We start from the raw sequence: 22855 nt of genomic DNA, 5'->3' as shown, positions 1-22855 counted from the left end.
ACCCAAGGTTAGAATTGTACCCAGTACTGTGAGGCAGCAGTGGTAACCACTGTGCCGTCCCACATTAGAACCACTGACACAAACAGCTGCAATCACAAAAACTCCGGTTATATTATCATACCTGCACTAACTGGTTACCGAGAGATGGATGTCAGCATGCCCAGAGACGCTGATTTGGTGATACAAAAAATGGATTACAATGATATTCATTGCAATCAATAAATAAAATGGTTTGGGGAAACATAGGGACGGAGGGTGATTCTCACAGATCAGTTTAGATACCAAGGTTGTTAATGCACCCATTAGCAGAGGAATTGACTGATAAATTACAATTCTAAAAAAAGCAAATGAAAACAAAGGCATGAGAAACTCTATACCACAAAACAAGATTTTATTTATGAACAGTTACGCACAGAAATACAGAGGTATTTGACATGTCAAATAATATGGAATGTTTGTGAAATATTTAAAATAAATAGATATCTGTAAGTGCCTTTTTCCAGCACCAACTGAGGAAATGCCCATTCTGTTAAGTCTCCTGCCGATGAATGTCTACCACCAGGTCCACGAATGTCAAGACCTTGAGATTGGTCAGTCGATAATCTGACTACAAATAAAACCCATTCACAATAGCGTTATGCTTTTCTAGTTTATTCATTGTTGTCATCTCTTATTTCTTTAATAATAGTTATTAAATTTTGAAGTCCAAAGATATAGCCAGTGTCCTGTCCTTCATGGACTACGCTGTCTTCACCAAAATACTTGCATGTTGTGTGAGCGAAGTCAATCACACGGACATCAACCATACTGCTGCTGGAGTTTGAGTAAGCATATGCTCCTGCAGATTCATCAGCTGACTCTTCAGAAAGGTCTTCAGAATATTCAGAATCGGAATCTGTAGCCGACTCTTTGCCATCATAAATTATAAGCAGGGAACTGGAGTAAAAACGGTATGACTCCTGTTTCTCCAGGACAGATTTTAGTTCAGACAGTTTCTTAAGAACAGGTTCAAAAAGGTCCCTGCGTAAATACTTTCCATTATTTAAAAATTGGTAAAGTGCTTCTTTAAACCCTTGTACAGAAAGCTTCCTTCCATGGTATTTATTCATGAACATGAGCTGGCCAGAGTCTACTTGATATACCTGGAGAGAAAATATAACATTAATATCAAAATACAGTTTTCCTATGACATCATATAAAGCTGGTCCACATTTAAAAGAAATAGCATCAAGTTTGTCAGTCACCATGTAGTATGTCAAACCAACAACTGCCAAGGAACAGGTGAAGAATTCAGCTTTTAAAGAAAGCAGAATTGTGGGATGTTGCTTTCTATCTCTTCAAACATGTGCATAACCAACTCTGACATTGTCCCAAATCACAAATATATACAAATACCTCTGCATTTTTGTTCAATATGGTACTATGGAAATCTATTTCTGGCCTGACATAAATTTATCAACAGTTCTATTACCTGAACTACTGAAAGATATTTGTTACTTAAAAGTGGCAAAGTGAACACTAAGTATAAAGATCCTTTGTCCAGAATGTTGAACATGAATATTCAACATTGAATACAACAGGATGCCACTTTTATTAAGACCACTAAATTTGGCAATAATTGTACTGCTCCCTTTCAATTTGTTTTAAGCAATTAAAGTTGCACACAGTCTAGTTAAATTGGGGATTGGACAGAAACTGGAAGTTGAGATTGAAGTTCAGCATTACTGAAAGCAGAGCAAGCTCAAAAAAGGTGCACACTGTCCACTCCAGCACCAAATTTCTCAACCTCCAAATTTTAAATGTGCTACACTCAATGTAGCTGTTTGGAAGAGACCAAATGCAGCATTCTTCCATTCCCATTCACTAATGTTCCTTGCTAGACTTCTTTCCGCAACCAGAACATTCTCTCAAGGCACATACGCAGTTTAGCCTCTTTCAAGTTTGCACGCACACGGAATGAGGCAAAAAAATTTAAGGGCCTACACACTATTTTAAAAAATGGTATAATTACTTTCCACTTAGAATAAAGCTATGACATAATCATTAACATACACACCTGCATCCCGCAGACTCGAACACCAATAATGGCTGAAGTGCTTTGCTGACATTTACGGATTTGATTAGCTTTCTTTTCCTCAGATGCATCATCCCCATGTTGGCGTGTTCCCATTTTCAAGTCCAGAACACAAGGGACTTCATAACGGCATGTTAAATTCTCCAGTAAAATAAATTCTGATTGTAGCATTAAGGAATTCACAGGAATTTGAAACAAAGACTTGATACATTTAGAAACAAATGGACTTATTAGCCATAGATGGCATGGTTTGTGCGGGGGAGGTCATGCCTCACTAACTCGATTGAGTTTTTGAGGAGGTGACAAACAGGATTGAGAAGGGAAAAGCAAGTGATGTTACATACATGGACTTCAGTAAAGCCTTTGACAAGGTCCCTCACGGCAGACTGGTACAAAAGGTGAAGTCACATGCTATCGGGGTGAGCTGGCAAGATGGATACAGAACTGGCTTAGTCATAGGAGGCAGAAGGTAGCGGTGGAAGGATACTTTTCAGAATGGAGGGTTGTAACTACTGGTGTTCCACAGGGATCAGTGCTGGGACCCTGGTGTAAAAATAAATGAATTGGAGGAAAATGTAGCTTGTCTAATTAGTAAGTTTGCAGTGATACAAAAGTTGGAGGAGTTGCAGATAGTGAGAAGAACTGTCGAGGATACAGCAGGATATAGATCAGTTGGATGCATGGGCAGAAAAATGGCAGACGGAGTTTAATCTGGTCAAATGTGAGGTGATGCATTTCGGAAGGCTAAGTACAGGTGGAAATTATGCAGTGAATATACAGTATTGATAATGCAGAAGGACCTGGGCGTGCAGGTCCACAGATCACTGAAAGTGGTAGCGCAGGTAGGTAAAGGTAGTAAAAAAGGCTTATAGCGTGCTTGCCTTGATTGGAAGGGGCATTGAGTATAAGGATAGGCAAGTGATGCTGCAGCTTTACCAAACTTTAGTTAGGCCATACTTGGAATACTGTGTACAGTTCTGGTCACCACACTACAAGAGGATGTGGATGCTTTAGAAAGGGTACAGAAAAGGTTTACCAGGATGTTGCCTGGTATGGGGGATTTTGACTATGAGGAAATGTTGGATAGTCTGGGTTTGTTTTCCCTGGAACGCAGGAGGTTGAGAGACAGCCTGATAGAAGTTTATATTGTGAATGGAATGGATAATGTGGGAAGTATGAGACTTTTTCCCAGGGTGGAGGGTCAATTACTAAGGGACACAGGTTCAAGATGTGAGGCGGGTGGGAGGGGAATGTTTTAAAGAGATGTGCAAGGCAAGTCTTTCACATAAATGCCTGGAATGCATTGCCAGAGGTGGTGGTGGAAGCAGACACAATAGCAGCACTCAAGAAGCACTTGGGAGGAACACATGATTAGGAAGGGAACAGAGGGATACACATCCTGTAAGGGAAGACAGTCTGAGAATCCAAGGGCAAAACATGGCGGTGCAGGCTTGGAGAGCAAGAAGGCCAGTTCCTGCACTGTATTGTTCTCTTCTGAATAGAAACGCGAGTCTTGAAGCCAAAAAATAAAATCGCACGGATGGGGAAAATCTTGCTCCTCCAAATCTCTTCAAAGGCAAAACAAATGCCTTATATTGCCAAAGACCACAGCATAAATGGGTCATATGACAATCAAAACAAGTCATGCTCACTCTCCTAGTGGAAGCGTGCAAGTACCAAAGTCAGTCTGGGCTCATTCAGGTGGTTCACCCAGGTCAAATCACACATGAAAGGCAACAGGACTGAAAGACAACTGATTGCAAGCAGACCTCTCAGCCTTTCCAACTACCTCAATCACTAAAAATAAATGGTCAAAGATATCTGCACTGTTTGAGCTACATCAATGCACCCTCTGACACAAATCATTTGTATAACATTAATGCACACTTCCACAAATGGTTTGCAAATGCACATTTGAAGATCCACATAAAATTCGGATTGGGGCCAGTGGGAGAGACAGGGAAAACATGTTTAAATACTACAGTCAAGAAAAGGATACTGTATTGGTTTCTGTGCTTGGCATTATCCTTCATATGTTTCAGCTGTTGCTGGTGACACTTCATGCTCCAGGGGTTATGTTTTACTTTCCCAGACTTCTTCTCAATACTATAATACAATACCTCCGACTTCTTAGATTCAAATTCCTCATCTAGTTTATGGCTATAAAAACAGAATTAACAGTTTTAATTTTTAACTTCACTGTCTGTTCTGAGAATTTCATGGCATACATACAAGATGATTTAATTTTAAAGAAAAATTACACTTTATCTGTACACCACAAAAAAAAACTGTCCAAAGTCTGCATCTCCCTACTAATTTTAAATATGTGGGCACAGTTTTGTAGTTAAAATTAAAAAGAGGTATACTTTTCATTATTAATGAATCAAATTGCAATTACTACTTATGTGGCAGATTGGAACAAACTAAAACCTTTCATTTAATGAGAGTATAAATAAATGAGCAAACAACATGTGGGGAAAAAAACTTGACTGGCTTGTTGAACTAAAAAACACTCTTCAGATGTTTTTGGATAAGAGCTGAGGACGGCATTATTTATTTAGAAAACAATATTGAAAACAGAAGGTCCAAAAGGCTGTGATAACTTTAAACTAATAAACACAGAAAAGACAAAAGTATTCTACTGTGGTGTAGATATACTAAGTGATTAAGACATTATACAACTAGCCCATGACTTTAGAGACCAACCTTTTCATTTTCTCTTCTTTCCTATTTTGCCTGACCCGTTCTTTTCCGTAATTGTCATTTTCTAGTAACACAGGTTTCTTATTACTCCATTTTATTAGCTTATTTTTAGGTTCACATTCGGAGTTATCTACATTTTCCAAATCAGCTTGGTCCCCTGATAATGGGTAGGCAATTAAGCATAGATTTCCTTCTTCATCTTCCTCAAAACTTACAGAAACGACTCCTACAAGAAGAACAGAAAACGAAATAATTGTCAGGTAGGTAGAAAGCAGACACAAAAACCTTAGCAACTAAATTAGTCACTTGATTGCACAGAGTAACAGTGACAACAAAAACAGCCTGTTTGCTTACCCAAGCCTTCAGTTTTTATGCAGTTGTGCCGGCTTTCAACCTAACAAATCAAAAAAAAAACTAGACAAAGACACCTCTATAATCTGGAAAAAAAATAAACTTCCAATTTATACAAAACAACCCTCCCCAGCTCAAACACTGCACATACATCAGCATATAATGAAATAGGAGTCAATAAAACAAGTGAGACAAATAGACTTGAGGAAGTTGTTTATTGGAACTGAAATTATTTTTGTGCAATTTATTGAGAAAATGTATCCAATAGAGCAACATGGAAAACACCACTTCATTCAAATCTTGAAGGCCAATGCACCATAATTCTCCAATTATGAAACAGAGCATAGCAATGCAATTCATAAAGCCAAATGGTAAAAAAAGGCTGATGCAGAATAGTGAATACAAAGCTTGCTGCAACATTCTGACACAGTGAAATACAGAATCCTGTAAAGCTTTGTTAAAACCAAGATAAACTGCAATTATGAGACACACAAGCCAGCACATAATCTCCCACAAGCTGTACATACAAATAATTACAAGGTTTAAGTATTACATTCCAATTTTTTTTTTGCTAATTATGTAAAAAACACCAATTCATAATTCCATTTACTGTTCTGCAATTCATTGCAAATGTAATGCATTTCCCCCTCACCCACAACGCAGTCAATGACCTGTGCTTGCTGCTTCGCAAATTCATTGAAGAGGTCTGTAAGTATATCTGAGGCCAGTCTTTGGTTTGGCTTAATGACTTTACAAAGAATTTAGTTCAGCTGTTGGTTGACTGCTGCTTCAATCCTAACTTCGTCTTTTTTCTCAACAGTCCAACAGCAGTCTGAATGGGTCTTTTGTCATCCTGCACGACTGCCAGACAGAGCATTCTGGATGAAGGAACCCGTAGTTCAGATTCGTGCACTGAGCAGCTGGCCATGGAGTAAACATCAAGAATGGATCTAACCAGGGGGGTGGCAGAACCCAGGTTGTCCTTCAGACAGACAGGGTTAACCGAGGGAAGCTAGGACAAGGGCTAGGGATTTATCCTGGAAAAAAAAAACATGAGGGGACGAAGAGGAGACATGAGTCCCAACCTTCCCCAAAGCACAAGACAACAAATCCCTGAAAAGAATTCTAAATTTACATCAAACACATGCTTCACATATTAACCTAAATTAGTCTCTTCTAAAATTTCATTTTACAAAATTCTATCTAAAAAATTACAATGCAAGATTAAAAGCTTATTTTTCTGAAGATATACAATTTAATGTTTCACATTAATGCATTCCAAATGAATGTTATATGATTGCCATAAATTAAGGAATTAAAAACTATGCCCATAACCCAGTACTGAAGTAGTTAACCTATTCATTTTACAAAAAAAACTTTATTGCTTAAATACTGATAGAAACTAAATCTGTTAACATATTTCCTCGACAATTTATGCACATTACTTTCTTCCCTCTTAAATAAAAAATGCATGTGAGATTGCAATGTCCAAATGTTGTCACTTACTGTACTACGAACTTTCCCAACTACAGTCTACAACAGAACTGGCTGACTCTCACACCCTGGTGGAGCTAGTTGTTCCAGTCGATCCCGTTCCCTCTAGGTGTAGGGCGTCAGGCTCTGAATGCTGCTTTTCCAGCTCTTACCTCAACTTTAAAAAGCCTGCTAAAGCCTACTGAAATCGTTAGAGAGAGAAAAGCTCCAGCGGTTTCATTTACACTTTAATAAAAACATACAATTTTGCACATTGGCAAGTCTTTAGAAACTGTACTTATTAAAATCTAATTCATGTTCAAGATTAAAACCTGAAAAAAAAACTTTACAAATACTTTACATTTTATCCTTCTTGGGTGAACTTACCTCCATCAGCAGACCCACTAAAGCATAGCAGAATACAGGCTACTCAAGCGGCACGCAACTACACTGCGATCTAGTTGGCAACCACGGCTTTCATCTGATAAATTTGAAACAAAAACAAGAGACAAATATTCTTCTCCCCACCCTCCCATGGTAACCCAACACCAGTGAGACTTTGTACAAGAACAAGGAGGAAAGAAAACAAAAACACAGAACACGTACGCATTGTCAGACTAAAAAGAAAGGGTTTTGTACTTACCTTTATACTTTGGTGTAAACCGGCACATCTCTGGTGGCAGTGTTTCATAAAACTGATGTTCCCGTTGAATGAGGGGTTTACAAATGGTCTTGTCATTAAAGCGGAGGACACACGAATGTCCTCCAACCTGGTGAACAAATGGCTCTAGGAGGACTCCCTTTGCATAGTTCTCCACTTCCATTGCTCCTAGTGCTGGGCTCATCCTTAAAGCACATTAGACAAACAAGTACTGCAGGCTGTATGAAGACTGTGACTATAACCCAGCTGGAGATTCTTCTCCCTCGGGTGGTCAATTCAATGCCAAGATCCTGCAATAACAATTAAATTCCCAAAGTTTAGGTTTTCTCAACTCTATAACCGAATCACCTCTTGAAGTATGTCAAACATTCCAGTAAACAATTTCTTGAGCTGCAACTCAACTATACCGACACACTGGGAAGAGCAATGAAATACTAAGCTGTGAGGTCACACACAAAAATAGCTGATCCAATTATATTCCACCTACGTCACAAAGTGTGACCAATTGACAACCACTTACTTTCAGTGGGGAGGGAATGGCAGCGTGTCAAACAGGGAAGGAGCTGGGCTGGGGAAAAATGCAGAACAATGCTGCCCTCAGCTGGTTTCTAGCTATTTCACAGTAGTCCCTTAACCATAAAGGATCAAAGTACAACATAAAATGCAATTGCACAATTCACACAACAAAGCTATCCTTAAAAAGGAAATAGTCTCAAGTTTATTTTTAAAACAAATTAACAAAAGATTAAAACACAGTTATTAAAAAGGAGAAAATCACGCATGTTTTCTTAAATACGGAAGAGAAAGCGAGATCAACAAGCACATTGAAATTGAACTCTTTAGTAATATGCAGTGGAACTCTATGGTCCTAAAGGTTAAATAACTAAATTAACACTTTTGCAATCTGCGCATCTAGTGTTTCACTGCTGTATGGTTACAAAATAATTTATAACAACTGCAGAAAAGTAAAAGGAAAATAAATTGTTAAAAGAAAATGCCTATACTGTCAGATTTTTAACCATTTTGATATAGTCTTTATAGTCGTATATTTAGAGTAATCAAATATTGGTTTTAAATTACTATCAACTAGGTGTCAAATCAGGAGACATGCACTTGTGCCATTGTTTTTTGCAGAACAAATTCTGCAATTTTAAAACAACCAGCATTGTACAGACTCACACTGTTTCAGATAAAATTACCGTAGCAAAACTCGGAACGCAACAAAAATCAGTTGTTTCTAGGCTTTACGTAAGGTTCAAAGAGAGAGCTCTCCTCAACAAGGATTACAATTTAACGAGCACAAAATCTCAGGATTAACTTCTGTGCTTCAACAAGCAAAAATTCAGCTACTGCATAATGAATGCAATACCTTTAACTTTATTTGGTTTTCAATTATTTAAATTCAAGCACAGGTCTCTTTTTGGCAAGGTGGGGAGAGCGTTAAGGGCAAAGAGCTAATACTCCACTTGGACAAAATACAATAAATGCTTTTACAATTCGGATTCAGCTCAACACCAAGACAAAAGATTTCATAAATTTCATTCTAGGCACAAACAAGTGATGCCATCTGCTGAGTCACAAGCTAATGAATCTGTTTGCTGAATACTAATTATAATGAATGCCAAAGGCTACAGCTCTAGCTGTAGAAAAACATACCCTCGCAGCAAGAAAACAAGTCATATTACACCCATGCCTCAATGATGACACTAATGCAACCACATACATTCCTTGTCAATGAGATTAATGGGTACAAGGATGACCAAATGGCCCCATTGTTGCCAAAGAATATATGCAGCTTGTCAGAAGCATTTGCTGGGGATTGCAAGAATGCAACATTTTACTTAAATATTATGCAAACATATTTGCACATTGTCAGAAACATTTCAAAGTTTCACACACTTGGTAGGTTTTAGTTGTAGGTGGTTAGTTAACTTCCTGCAGATACAAAATCTAACTCATTGTGAAGATTTAGCAGGTCTTTTCAAGGAAGATTTGAGACTAAAATCTTATAGATAGTAACCACGGCTTGATGTCCATACCCGTGGTAGAACTAACAAATGCAGATTACATTTCTGCATTACGTTGTACTTAGCAAGACATTATCAGTCAAACTTCTGCCTTTTAAGTTCTTTATCTTCCACACTCTAATTTTGTCAAATAATATATTTACATAAATATTGTCTCTTCACATTTTCTCACTAATCTCAATCTTGCTTTGATAAATTTCACAAAAGGCCATCAAATCAGAAAGAGTATTTAAGGATTTTTGTACTGGCATGACTTTTATTAATAAGGTACAGAAGTAAACCCAACATGCTACAAAGTATTACATGATGGTGACAGATGTCCACAAGTTTTCACGTGGGGGGCCACAATATTAGTTTATCACTGATCCTTCATCTGATGCCCTCTAAACATTACTGCAATTTGACGACAACTTAAATAACACCAGTTGCCCTCTAGTACATTTCCTTTCATACACATGAAATCTAAGCAACCTACCTGGCTGTTTTTCCTCCCCCTTCTAATGGTGCTTTAAGGTAACTTGAGGTACAATCAACAAGGGACACTCATTTAATCCATAAAACTAGTATGCTGTTACTATTGCAAGAAGAGCCACTGAATGGGATGAAAAGTGAGGATAATTATGCAGCAGTAGGGAGTTAAACAGGATATGAAAAAGTGCATAATACATTCACTTTAAAGGACTACGTATACATGTACAGGAAATTATGCCATGCTGCATGAATATCAACAAATATACAGCAACCTAAAGTTTGCATAAAATTTTATTTGCAGAGCCAAGGCATTTAGAAGTCAAAGCTTACATTAGAACTATTTTATATAGATGCCAAATGTTTGCAGTTGATGGCTTCAAACTGTAACATAACATTCCATAAAGTTAACAATTTTACAAATAATGAATACTTAAAATATTCTTTAAATTATTTGAAACCTTGCGGTGCGGCACAGAAGGCTCCAGAGCCAAACTAATACAGGCACCTCTGAAGTAATGAGTTGCCAAAAGAATATTTATAAAACAATATTTATGTTTCAAATGTGATAACTCACAATAAAACAAAAATATGAAAAAAAAACACTTATTTCACCTTTGCAAATCTCTGTCTGTCACGATCATTTAACAGCCAAAAGTTCCTAACAGCAATGCTAAAATGCCTTACGTTATGTTTACCCTTCATCTTCCAATCCTGCAATAATGATTTGATTTGAAACTCTGAACATGTCTTTTGATTCAGATTTGAAATATATTAAATGCACTATTAATGCAGAGAGAAACCCAAATGAAAATAGTACATGAATGCAAAGTGAGCACACACTCGCTACACTGTTTCCATTAAGTCTCAAGTATGATATCTGAAAACCTCAAAATTCCAGATGAACAACAAACTGCATTCTAAAGTTATGTTTCGTACAATTGGCACGAGGTTCAAGGTTACAAAGAAACATTTTAACAATGCACCACACAATGAAACCTTGAATAAGCTCGAGAATTAAATTTTGATATTTCAAAATAGAATATTTGGAAATAAAAGTATGAAACTTGGGCAGTCATTTGAAAATTCTGATTTTAATTTACAGAGACAATTGTTTTTATCTTTTCAAGCCAGAAATTCTGTGACAAAATTTTAAAAGTTAGCCACAAATCTATTTGGCATAGACCACAACTATTAGTTGCTGCTAATAAAAACAACTGCTGGAAATACTCGATAGGTCTGAAAGCATCAGTGAAGAGGGAAGTAAAACATCAGATTTTTACAATGATCGGCAATCTTGGTTTTCCTTTATGAAAAAGGGAGTTCTGCACTTCTTAGATAACTGCAATCAGGGCTCCCTAAGAAATGCAGAGTGGTACTTCCATTCTGACAGTTCTTTTGTAGTGGAGAACTGTCAGAGGAAGGCAAACTGACACCAGTTTTCATAGCAGTCAGGAGCCAAATACTAAAACTCAAAATTCCTGACAGCCACTTTAACAGCTTCTATCAAACTTAAGGAGAGTATGACATCAGAATGTTGAGTGGATACAGTGCGAAGTGAGCAAGGATTAGGGAGTCAAATAAGTACGGTGTCAGATGGGGAGGATGCAAGGTTCCAGGGATAAGATGGGAGTGAGGGTGCAAGGTAAGTGATGCTGTGTTTACATTCGGTCAGGGTGGCGAGTGAAGAGAGAGAATTCGGTCTGGACAAGCAGGAGGTTTGGCAGGTCAAGATCTGGGGAGGTGTAACTGGTGATATGAGAGATCGGGGTGGGGGTGGGGGGGTGGGATGTGTTGAATAGTTACTCAGGAGTTAAGCTATGCATTTAATAGTCTGACCTTTCCTGAGTAACTATTTTACTCTATTTCATTGGAACCCTCGAGGGTTTCAGGTATACAGGAATTGCCCAGCAAAAAATTCAATTTCCCAGGCAATTCCTTGGAATCTCCATTGTGGTACATTCCAATGAGGTGTCATTCACAAGTCCTAGCCACAATGGAATAATGAGTGCCTAGCCAGCAGAAAACCCAGACCAAAGTAAACATTGAGGAAGAGCCATATTTGACTCTGTTCTAAATATGAGTCATATTCAATTTAAACTAGCTGAGTATTTTGAACACTTACTGAATTTTATTTTACATTTACAGAATCTTATTTCTATATTAGATATTGCTACCTAACAATTTCATGCATAGGAGTTCTGAATTTTTTCACTCAGTGATTATGCAACATAGGCAGCACATATGGAAGTCAAGCGGTGGAGCAGGAAAAAAAGTTGTCAGTCAGTCAAGGAATAAAATGATGCAATGTATAAATTAAATGTGAAGAGTAGATTTAAACGTCAGTTGGAAATTCTCAAACTTATTTGGAAAGCTGCAACTGATTTAACATAATGGGTATTTTTAAATAGCTACAAAAATGTGCTTCAGTATTTACCAATTGAAAATACGAGTAAATCAAAATTAAAAGTGAATTTTCTATTTAAAATATTGATGGGAGATTTTATGACAAAACTTTGAATCTTGAATTATTTTTATGAGTTTAATATTGCATTTCTTTTAGATCTACAATTTACAATTCACCTCCACTGCAAGATACAATAACACGATGCTAATGGAAAAGTGGACCAATGACTGTCAGAACCATTTTAAACTGTCAATAAGGTATTTGAAATGTAAACAAGCTTTGGGGAACTCAGATCAATGTTTATCACCTGCTCACCATCTGTCAGATTTATTCATGCAATGACAGGAGGTTCCTTTTCCTTCCAGATGTATGCTGAATTGCATACTATTTTTATACATGCATGTGTTTTAATAAATGGATGAGTGTTGTTGGCTGTTAAGAGTTAATCTAAAACCTCAGACAAACCAGCTAACGGAAGTTTAAAAAAAGGCTCTCTCCATGCAGTGGAGGCACAACTGTTAAAAGATCTTTCAGGCACCACTGGTCTCCAATTAGTCATTCTGGAGAAGGTTAAACCAATTTCATTTAGCCAACAGGAAAACTTGAACAGCAAGGTTTAAACAGGAAAAGAAAGTGAAGTAGCAAAAAGCAGGTCCTACCTAACTTGTGGATAATATTTATGCAATCCACTAAAATAGATCATTGACAAAAACAGTACACAATTCTGGCTTCTGAAAGTGACTACAAATGATTAATGCAAATCAATTCAACAAAACATGCAGAATCAATTTTGCAAATCATTTTTAATGTACATCTACCAGTAAATATTTCTTCAGTTAATGGAATTGGGACCATCAAAAAATAAGTTACAAGGCCACTTTTCCATTGCAAACATGTATCATAGTTATTCCACAAGATTCTTCATTATGCCTGATATGCTGCTTTCTCCAAAAATCATCTTTTTATTCTTTCTTGGGAATGTTGCCAGCAAGGTCAGCATTTGCTACCACCCCTAATTGCGCTAATTGAAATGACTTAGAAAGCTAGACAGTATTTTAGACTTACCACCTTACAGTGGATCCAAAGACACATTTCACCAGATGTGGCAAGGATTGCAGATTTCCTTTCCTCAAGGACATTAGTGAAGCAGATAGGGTTTCTATAATAAATCTATAATAGTTGTCACGACGATCATAAATGACGATCAACTTTACATTCCAGATTTGTTAATGGACATCAAATTCATACTCCAATCATTATATGAACCAATGTCCCCACAGCATTGGCTCTGGATTATTTACCTAGTAACACGGTCTTTAGGGCACTGTCTGTTGACCATCTACCATTTATCAACTATCATTTACACTAATGCATAATACAGACAGGAATATTTTTGTTTAGCTACAAGAAATATACTTTCCATTGCTGGGAAGTGGTAAAAATAGCTGTCTCAGGTACAGACAGCCTGTGACATTTTCACAATCTTTCATGTGGTTAGTTATAACTGACATTTATAATGTCCACCCTCAATATTTAATTGTCAACCAAGACTGTTTTAACTCTTCACAGCTACATTTTTGATATAACTAGAATTCAATTAACTGGCAAACAACCAAAAATTAAATTGAAAGCCTAGGCATTAAGAAAAATCTAGTTCAATGAGCATAAGAGTACTCTGATAACAAGATAAATATCCCTTTCAAATGCTGATGTGTTTTTTCTCTCTTAATATTTATACAAAGTTTATACAAATCAGCTTCCATCTTTTTTGATAGTCAAGATATCCTGAAATGGAAATGCTTCATATATCTTAGTCGGTGAAGAATATTTGCTACAGAGAAGCATTTTTAAGAAATGTAATTTCAGTTTGTTCCAATTCACCCTGCTGGAACAAACTAGATTCTTAACTACATGCTTAATTACCACTCTAGAAATCAGACATTGGCAAAATCCACAGTTTGAATTCTGAGATAACTATGAATTTCAGTTTTGAAAGTGGTGAGATCCAATACTTTAACTGCTCCACCAGCGGTTTTGGATATACCCATTTTCCCACAGAGAAACCACAATGTACAGATGAAGTTTCCAGACTTGTTCTTTGCTTCATTCGATCTCAGGCTGCACAAAAATTAGAAGAAAAAGATTTGCCAACTGCTTAGGATATAGACAATGCAGCAAATTTTGTTTTAACTAGCACTCTTGATAAACCAACAAAAATTATATATCTAAATAACTCGACATTTACTGTATTGTCACAATCTCCACCACGTCCAAGTAATCAGTTGAGGATGCAAGTGAGAAGGCTCTCTGCCAATAAGTTTTATTTAAGGCAAAGTTGCATTATTTAAGTGATTTCTGCTGTAAATAAATTATAACAGTGATGTGCATACCCCTGCATTACAGTTCTATTACTTAGTATGTTTTTACATCGATTATGGTGGTGTAGTGGACAGCGAAGGTGGTAACCTCAGAATACAACGGGACTTTCATCAGATGGGCTAATGAGTGTCAGGTGAAGTTTAATTTAGATAAGTGTTGGTTGCTGCATTTTGGCAAGGCAAATCAGGGCAGGATTTATACACTTAAATGGTAAGGTCCTGGAGAGTGTTGCTGAATAAAGAGACCTTGGAGTGCAGGTTCATTGTTCCATGAAAGTGGAGTGGCAGGTAGACAGGAAAGTGAAGGTGGTGTTTGGTATCCTTCCCTTCATTGGTCAGTGCATTGAGTATACAGGAATTGGAGGTCATGTTGCAGCTGTACAGGAGATTGGTTAGACCACTCTTGGAATACTACCTTCAATACTGGTCTCCCTGATGTAGGGAGGATGTTGTGGAACTTGAAAGGGTTCAGAAAAAGATTTACAAGGATGTTGCCAGGGTTGGAGGGTTTGAACAATAGGGGGCAGTTGAATAGGCTGGGGCTATTTTCCCTGGAGCATCAGAGACTTAGAGGTGACCTGATAGAAGTTTATAAAATCATGAGGGGCATGGATAGGGTGAATGATCAAGGTCTTTTCTCCAGGATAGGTTTCAAGTGAAAGGGGAAAGATTTAAAAAAGGAGCCAAGCTCAATTTTTTCACGCAGAGGGTGGCGCAGTTAAGGAATGAGCTGCCAGGAAGGGTTTAAGAGGGATATGGCCAAATGCTGGCAAACATGATTAGATTAATTTAGGATATCTGGTCAGCTTGGACAGTCCTGGTTGCATTGCTGTACTACCTAAGCAGTTGAATACACAATTGTAATGCTTGTACATTAATCATTCTGAAGGATAATTGGACATTAAAAGGCTTTGTTTTATTAAATTATTAAATCTTAAAAAGGAATGGACACAAGTTTCTAAAAGTGAACAAATGACTTTTTTTTTTTAAAACAGGGGGAGATATTAACAAATATAGCTGACAAACACTGAACACCTAGGTTATGCACTTATTTATAATGTGGATCTTATATTATTCCCAGTTTTGACAAAAATATATTCTCTGGGATTAAGCAGATTATACTGATCAAAACCCCTGAATTAGGTCAGTGATGTAAAACTTACCAGATTTTTTTTTTAAAAACTAGGTAATCACACAATGCATACTTTTTTTGCCATCGCAAGCCCCACAAATATTTCCAGTTCCACTGATGTGAAAGCCCCATTTGGTCTGCGGTAGACACAAGTACACCAAAATGTAATATTTACACAGCAAGCAAGACCGTTTAATTCGTAAGGATCGAGAGATTGTGGAATGCATTTAGTGATTATCAATATTTTAAGAAGCCAAGTTGATGAATAAACAAAATAAAAGGACGGGGAATAGAGAAGACACATTGAATTAGAATCACTACTGTGGAGCATAATCAGCAACTTGTATGCATTCTTAAATTGTAATTTCTAATCAAGTTTAAAAAAGCATTGTTGCAAAATCCATAACAGTTAAATTGAACAATGTCAAAATTTCAACTCCATACTAATGAATTCAAATAGTACAAGTTAAACACCAAACTCAGCTGACATGTACTTCATTTTAATTATCAGTTTTAAAAATTGGTAATGAGAACACCAAGAGTGGATGACAAAGGAGGCAGAAGAGAAAAGAGAACAACCACCTCAGAGTGGAACATAGGTAACAAACGATGCCTCCTCACAGCAGCACTGGGTGAATGGCACTATTATTCTCAATGTGTAATGGCACATATCACCACAAAAAGTTAAAATTCAAAAATGTTGCTAATTCTTCAAGTTGGTCATAAATTATATCAGATGGAAGATATCAATTACGGTTGGGGTGGGAAGTTGCATATATGCACAAATTGCTGAAAAATTCACTTGGTTTTATGCTTGTGAAATCCATTCTAAATACACAGGGTCCATCAATGGAAAGCAAATATTAGGTTGCATTACACAATTATTATATAATTAGCATAATTCAATATTCAAGTACATCTTTAAAAGGCACAGTTTCAGAAGACTTACATTAATCGAAAAAACCTCAAATTACCTGTTTGGATGAGTTCAACAAAACCTAATTTGGATCTAAACTGCTAACTGAACATTGGCCCAGATCTTCCTAATGGAAAACATTTATTAGCAGCATAAACAGGGGTTGTGCTTAAAGGTCATGCAGAGGTTTCAATCCGTGAATTGCCCAGGAAGTTGAAACTTCCAATAAATAATCACCCAGCGTCTGATACCTCTGAGGAAGTCCACAACTTGAGTTAAGAATCAGAGACTGTTGAGATTTCCAACTGACCTGGTTTAATGAATACCCAGTAAACATTACAGATATTAATACTCCAACTCCTAGGTAACAACTAAAATGATCCCCAACTCATAACTAAACCACTCTTGGTCATGTCAACCTCCTGAAAATCCCCACCCACCATAGATCCAATCTGATTCAACTCTATCCTCCTCCAACCTGATCTGACTCTTTTCACCCAACTCATGCATGCACCAGCCTTAACAGCCCTCAACATACCCTAAGCCCTCATATACATGCCTGACAGTCATCTCACCTCAGGCGGGGGACAAAGGCTTAGGTGAGACTTTCATGGCATCTTCAGACAGTGCATGTTTTGAACCTGCGCAATTGCTGTAACTCTGTATGCTTTAAAGTAAGCACCCTGACAAATAGCCTTCAAAATAAATGGAGACATCGCACATTTATAAAAGGCTACATACGAATTAGATGATCCAAATGATGTGCGAGTCAAATCAAAGCATAGTCAGGTACTAAGGTTTAACTTGCATTCATTTCACAATACATTAAATATCTGTCCCTTTCAGCTTTTTCAAAGAGACTTTTGGCAATCACCATTTTCTTTACTGTTTCACAGCATGTTGGGATGGCTGGCAAGTCCAGCATTTGTTACCCATTCCTAATTTCCCTTGAAATGAATGGCTAGCTAAGGCCATTTCAGAAGGCAGTTGAAAATCAACCACATTGCAGTGGGTCTGGAATCATATGTAGATCAGACTGAGCAAGGATGACCAACTTTATTCCCTAACATGACGTCAGTGAATCAGAGGGTTCTTTTAAAAACAAAAACTGATGATAGTTGCCATGATGACCATTGCTGAGACTAACAATTATGTGAATTCAAATTTCACCTTTTGAACCAATGGCCTTAGAACGCTGCGGCCTCTGGATTATGAGCCCATTGATTAAAAAAAAATTCAAGTTGTATTGATTTAGGTTCAACACAGCGTGGAGCTGGAGGAACACAGCAGGTCAGGCAGCATCAGAGGAACAGGAATGTTGACGTTTCAGGTCAGGACTGTTCCAGTCCCAACCCGAAACATCAACTTTCCTGTTCCTCTGATGCTGCCGGACTTGTTGTGTTCCTCCAGCTCCACACTTATCTCTGACTCCAGCATCTGCAGTTCTTGCTTTTGCTGTATCAATTTAGGTTGCTCATTTACAAAAATCCACAATAATATACTCAATTGGATTATCTCTGCGCACCTAGCATCAGAACTCCAGTATACAGTTTCCATTAAATAGCAGTGCCTTCACACCTAAACTTTCTTAAATTTGAGCTGCAAGCAACATGGGCAATAACTTCATTTACATATAGACTAGTTAGCACTAGTGCTTTCCAGGATGAATTCCTAGAGTGTACAAGATGGTTTCTTAACCATGTAATAAACCAATTAATTATTGATTTAGGTTAACTACATTTAGCATTATATAAAGCGAAAGAGATAATTAATGATCTTGCTACAGAGGAGCCTTTTGGGAATAGTGACCAAAATATGATTTTTGTACGATTTTTGTATCAAGTTTGAAAGTTAATTAGTATCCGTTTCTAAACAAAGAAAACTACAAAAGGTAAAAGGGAAAGTTGGCTATGGTAGATTGGGGAATACATCGAAGGATTAGATGGTAGGCAGGAAATGGCTCACATTTAAAGAATATTACATGGTCTACTGCAAGTATAGTCAAAACTCCGAAAAGAAAAGGTTTATCAACCATGGCTAACATTAGTTGAAAATTTCACAGAGCAAAGGAAGTAACTCATTTGAGTTACCAGAAAAAGTAATAAGCCCAAGATGTGAAGCAATTCAGAATACAGGATAAGATGACCAGAAACTGATTTTTTTTTTTTTAAAAAAGGAAAAACGAACATGAATTAAGGGAAATCATGTTTGACAAATCTGTTGGAATTCTATGAAGACGTAACTAGTAGAGTTGACAAGGGGGAGCCAGCCGATGTAATATATTTGGACTTTCAGAAAGCATTTGACAAAGTCCCACATATGAGATTAATGTGCAAGATTCAAGTGCGTGGGATTGGAGGAAGTGTTTTGAGATGGATAAAAAAATGGGTTGGCAGAGAGGAAACAAACAGTAGGAATTAATGGGTCCTTTTCAAATTGGCAGGCAGTAACTAGTGGGATGCCACAGAGATTGGTGCTGGGACCCCAGCCATTCACAAAAGATATTAATGATTTGGATGAGGGAGCAAAATGTAACATCTCCAAATTTGCAGATGATACCAAGTTGGGTGGGAGGGTGAACTGCGACGAGGATGCAGAGATCTCTCAGCATGATCTCAACAGGTTGGGCGAGTGGGCAAATCAATGGCAGATGCAGTATAATTTGGATAAATGTGAGGTTATTCACTTGCGAAGCAAAAACAAGACGGCAGATTACTAACTAAAGGGCTGTATATTGGGAAAGGGGAGCGTGCAGTGGGACCTGGTTGTCCTTGTGCACCAATCGCTGAAGGTAAGCATGCTGGTGCAGCAGGCGTAAAGGCGGCAAATGGCATATTGGCCATCATTGCGACAGGTTAAGTACAGGAGCAGGGATGTGTTGCAGCTATACAGGGCCTTGGTGAGGCCACATCTAGAACACCGCATGCAGTTTTGGTCTCTTTTTCTGGGGAAGGATGCTCTTGGTCTCGAGAGTGTGCAGCAAAGGTTTACCAGGCTGATTCCAGGGATGGCGAATCTGACATATGAGGAGAGATTAACTAGGTTGGGATTGTTTTCACAAGAGGTCAGGCGAATGGGGGTGGGGGGAGATCTCAGAGACTTGTAAGATTCTAACAAGACTGGACAGGGTAGACGCAGGGAGGATGTTCCCGATGGTGTCCAGAACCAGGGATCACAGTATGAGGATTCGGGGTAGACAATGTGGGACGGACATGAGGAGACACTTTTTCACCTAAAGAGTGGTGAGCCTATGGAATTCATTACCACAGGAAGTAGTTGATGCCAAAACAGAGGATGTATTCAAGAGGCAACTAGGGATGAATGGGATCAAAGGTTATGGGGAGAAAACCGGATTAGGCTATTGAGTTGGACGATCAGCCATGATCGTGAAGAATGGCACAGCTGGCTCGAAGGGCTGAGTGGCTATGAATCTCAGCTAGTAACAAAGGCATTCAATCAAGGTATCTTTAGGTATGTGAATACAAAAAAATTAGCAAGGACAAGTGAGAGCTCATTACAGGCGCAGACAGGAGAATAGGAAGTAGTAGAGAGGCAAAGCTATTACTTGGTGTCCGTCATCAGGGGAAGGTACAGTAAATCTCCAAAAAAAAACTACATTCTGGAAAGATTCCTGCATATTGGAAAGTAGCAAATGTAACCCTACTATTTAAAAAGGGAGCAAGAGAGAAAACAGAACAGCAGACCAGTTTGATGTCAGTAGTAAGGAAAATGGTAGAAAGGGCGTGATAATTATATATCTTGAAAATAAACACATGATGGAGCTGAGTCAACATGGATTTATAAGAGGGAAATCAAATTTAACTTGCCACTTGTAGCATATATAAACAAGAATCAATAGATGTGGTGCATTCGGATTTTCAGAAGGCTTTAATTAAAGATCCCACACGAGAGGTTAGTAAACAAAATTACAACACATTAATTGCATCGAATCTACCGTCACGGATTGAAAATTAGTTTACAGACAAAGTCGAGAAAGCTGACAGGCTGTTACTGGCGGAATACCACAATGATCAGTGTTAGGCCTCAGCTATTCAGAATTCACATAACTGATCTGGATGCAAGGAACCAAACATAACATTTCCAAACTTGCTGAAATCTACAACATGAAGAGTTGAGAGGATGATGAAAGGAAGCTTCGCGGAGAGTTGGAGAGTCCAAGTAAACAGTTAACTATACGACAGGTGTAACATAGATGTGAGGTTACCTACTTTGGTAAAAAGACAGCAAGTGTTGGGTAAAGAGAGATTTGGAAATGATGTCCAAAGGGGCCTTGATATCCTTGCTCATGAGCCAATAAAAGAAAAGCACAGCAAGCAAGCAGGATGGCAAAAAATATGTCAGCCTTCACCACAATGAGATCTGAGTGCTGGAGTAAAGATGTCTTGCTGTAATTGTGCAGAGATTGAGAGAGTGCACTTGGAGTATTTTGCACGTTATGGTCTCCTTAACCAAAGAAGGAAATACATGCCATGGAGGAAGTGTAACACAAGTTTACAAAACAAATTCCTGGGTGGGCAGGATTGCCTTTGAGCAGACGTTGAAGAAACTGGTTCTGCATTCTCTTAGAGTTTCAAGGAACGAAAGATGATCTCATTCAGATGTGAAGGATGGTTTCCTTGGCTTTGGAGTCAAAACTAGGGAATATAGTACAGATATACAGAATTAGAGACAGGCAATTTGGGACCAAGACGAGGATAACTATTTTTCCATTCAGAAGATGAAGACTGTTTGGAACACGCTATTGCAGAAAGCTGTGGAAGCTCAATCACTGAATACTAATGAAACCAAGGAACATAGGAATAATGGGCAAAAATTGATTTAGAGGTAGATCAATCGTGATTTGAAAGGCCAAATGGTATGCTTATGTTTCATATGCCCCTTTGTAAGCATACAGGAAATTATAACTTTAGTCACATGATGAATCGGAAGAAGTTTTATTCTCTAAAAAAGCACTCTAATTTTGCTGCCAGCTGGATAATGCAAAGGAGAATAAAACTTTATTTCAAAAGGCTTACAGATATGGACTGTAAGTAATTTAAAATATGAACTATAAAAACAAAAACAATTTGCCTATTAACTTCCTTTGAAAGAATATTTCATACAGAATTTGATAAACCAGCATGAATATCCAACTGAAGTTTACACTGGTTTGCTATAAAAAAAATTAGTCATTTTATCTAACTCAAATGTTGAAACTCAGCAACGTGCTCCAAACATATAAATTTGTCTAAACTGAATGTCAGTTCACTCGGATGAAGAATTGTTTTAACTTCCACACTCATGTACACAAGGTATTGGTTTATGAAGTTCGAAGAAACAAAGCCTCCATACTTGACAAGTCAACAGTGAACGCAATAGATACAGCACTTAATTGGTGATGTAACGAATACAGTAGTACACTTGGCGGGTCACACAGTTTGATTGCAATGCCCTAGTGAACAAATACAATGCAATCCTTAAGCAACATTTCCAGTTGTTCAAGTAATAAAGCAAATAAAGCTTCCCAAAATTTCAAAAAGGAACTGAAAATTCAATTTAGAAACATAAATTGGCACCATAAGTCAAACTTAGTATTAGAAATGTCCATGATAATCTAGATAGGCTGTAAGTATTTCATAGACCAGTTAATGCACTTCAAAAGTACTGTAACTCCAGTGGTCAAGAAAAATAATTCAGTGAATGCACGTCCTCCATTCACGTAGATGCCAATAATAGACTAATGTCTAAGCACTTTTCTCTGCAGCTAGATTCAACACTTTCTTTTCACATCAAATAGTTGTACACATTTTCTTATTATTTAAAAGCTCATTTTACAATTTTTTTTTTTAAAAACAAATGCTCAAACATTCCTACCAATAATTGCTTATTTTCCCTACCCTCACCACATTTCCCTAACTAAATGTAGTTATCATTCGTTTGCAAACTAAGCTGAAATTTAAAAAAAACAAAATGGAATTTTGCAAGTGCTGAAAAAGTAGCTTACAGGTTAGAAGTGACCAAAGACCAATTCTGACAATTTCACTTTACAGATTATTAAATAAACAGAAGCAATTTACATTCTTGCTTAAAGTCCAATTGACTTATGCAGTGCAAGTTGTCAGCATATGTTATCATTTGATTTAGGAACTGTTAAAATTTCTAAGTGACTATGCGATCAGATGAATATGTACAATTGCCTAATCAATTTAATTGCCGTCAATATTAAAAATATTGGCAACTGTGTATTACGGTCCAGGGCAAGAAA

At 37.5% G+C, this 22855-nt stretch overlaps 1 protein-coding gene across 1 annotated transcript; it reads right to left on the bottom strand.

Annotated features, from left to right (window-relative positions):
- Positions 1-374: 374 nt before the first annotated feature.
- LOC109935728 (inositol hexakisphosphate kinase 2) lies at positions 375-7702 on the bottom strand. The gene is made up of 5 exons (XM_020534367.2): positions 7245-7702; positions 4781-5003; positions 4074-4234; positions 2057-2232; positions 375-1142 (listed from the first exon to the last, which is right to left on the bottom strand). The coding sequence occupies exons 1-5, from the start codon at positions 7444-7446 to the stop codon at positions 651-653; spliced, it is 1254 nt and encodes a 417-aa protein (XP_020389956.1). The 5' UTR covers positions 7447-7702; the 3' UTR covers positions 375-650.
- Positions 7703-22855: the final 15153 nt, after the last annotated feature.

The sequence above is a fragment of the Rhincodon typus genome, chromosome 16 (genome assembly GCF_021869965.1).
Source record: "Rhincodon typus isolate 14 chromosome 16, sRhiTyp1.1, whole genome shotgun sequence".
NCBI lineage: Eukaryota > Metazoa > Chordata > Chondrichthyes > Orectolobiformes > Rhincodontidae > Rhincodon > Rhincodon typus.
This window is presented reverse-complemented; position numbering and strand designations above follow the sequence as displayed.

Excerpts from the sequence above, each read along its gene's own strand:
- LOC109935728 (XM_020534367.2), bottom strand. The coding sequence starts at position 7,446 with ATGAGCCCAGCACTAGGAGCAATGGAAGTGGAGAACTATGCAAAGGGA. Across the intron at positions 2,233-4,073 it reads CAAGCACAGAAACCAATACA|AATTTATTTTACTGGAGAAT; the intron begins GTATCCTTTTCT and ends TGCTACAATCAG. Across the intron at positions 1,143-2,056 it reads TTCGAGTCTGCGGGATGCAG|GTATATCAAGTAGACTCTGG; the intron begins GTGTGTATGTTA and ends TTTTCTCTCCAG.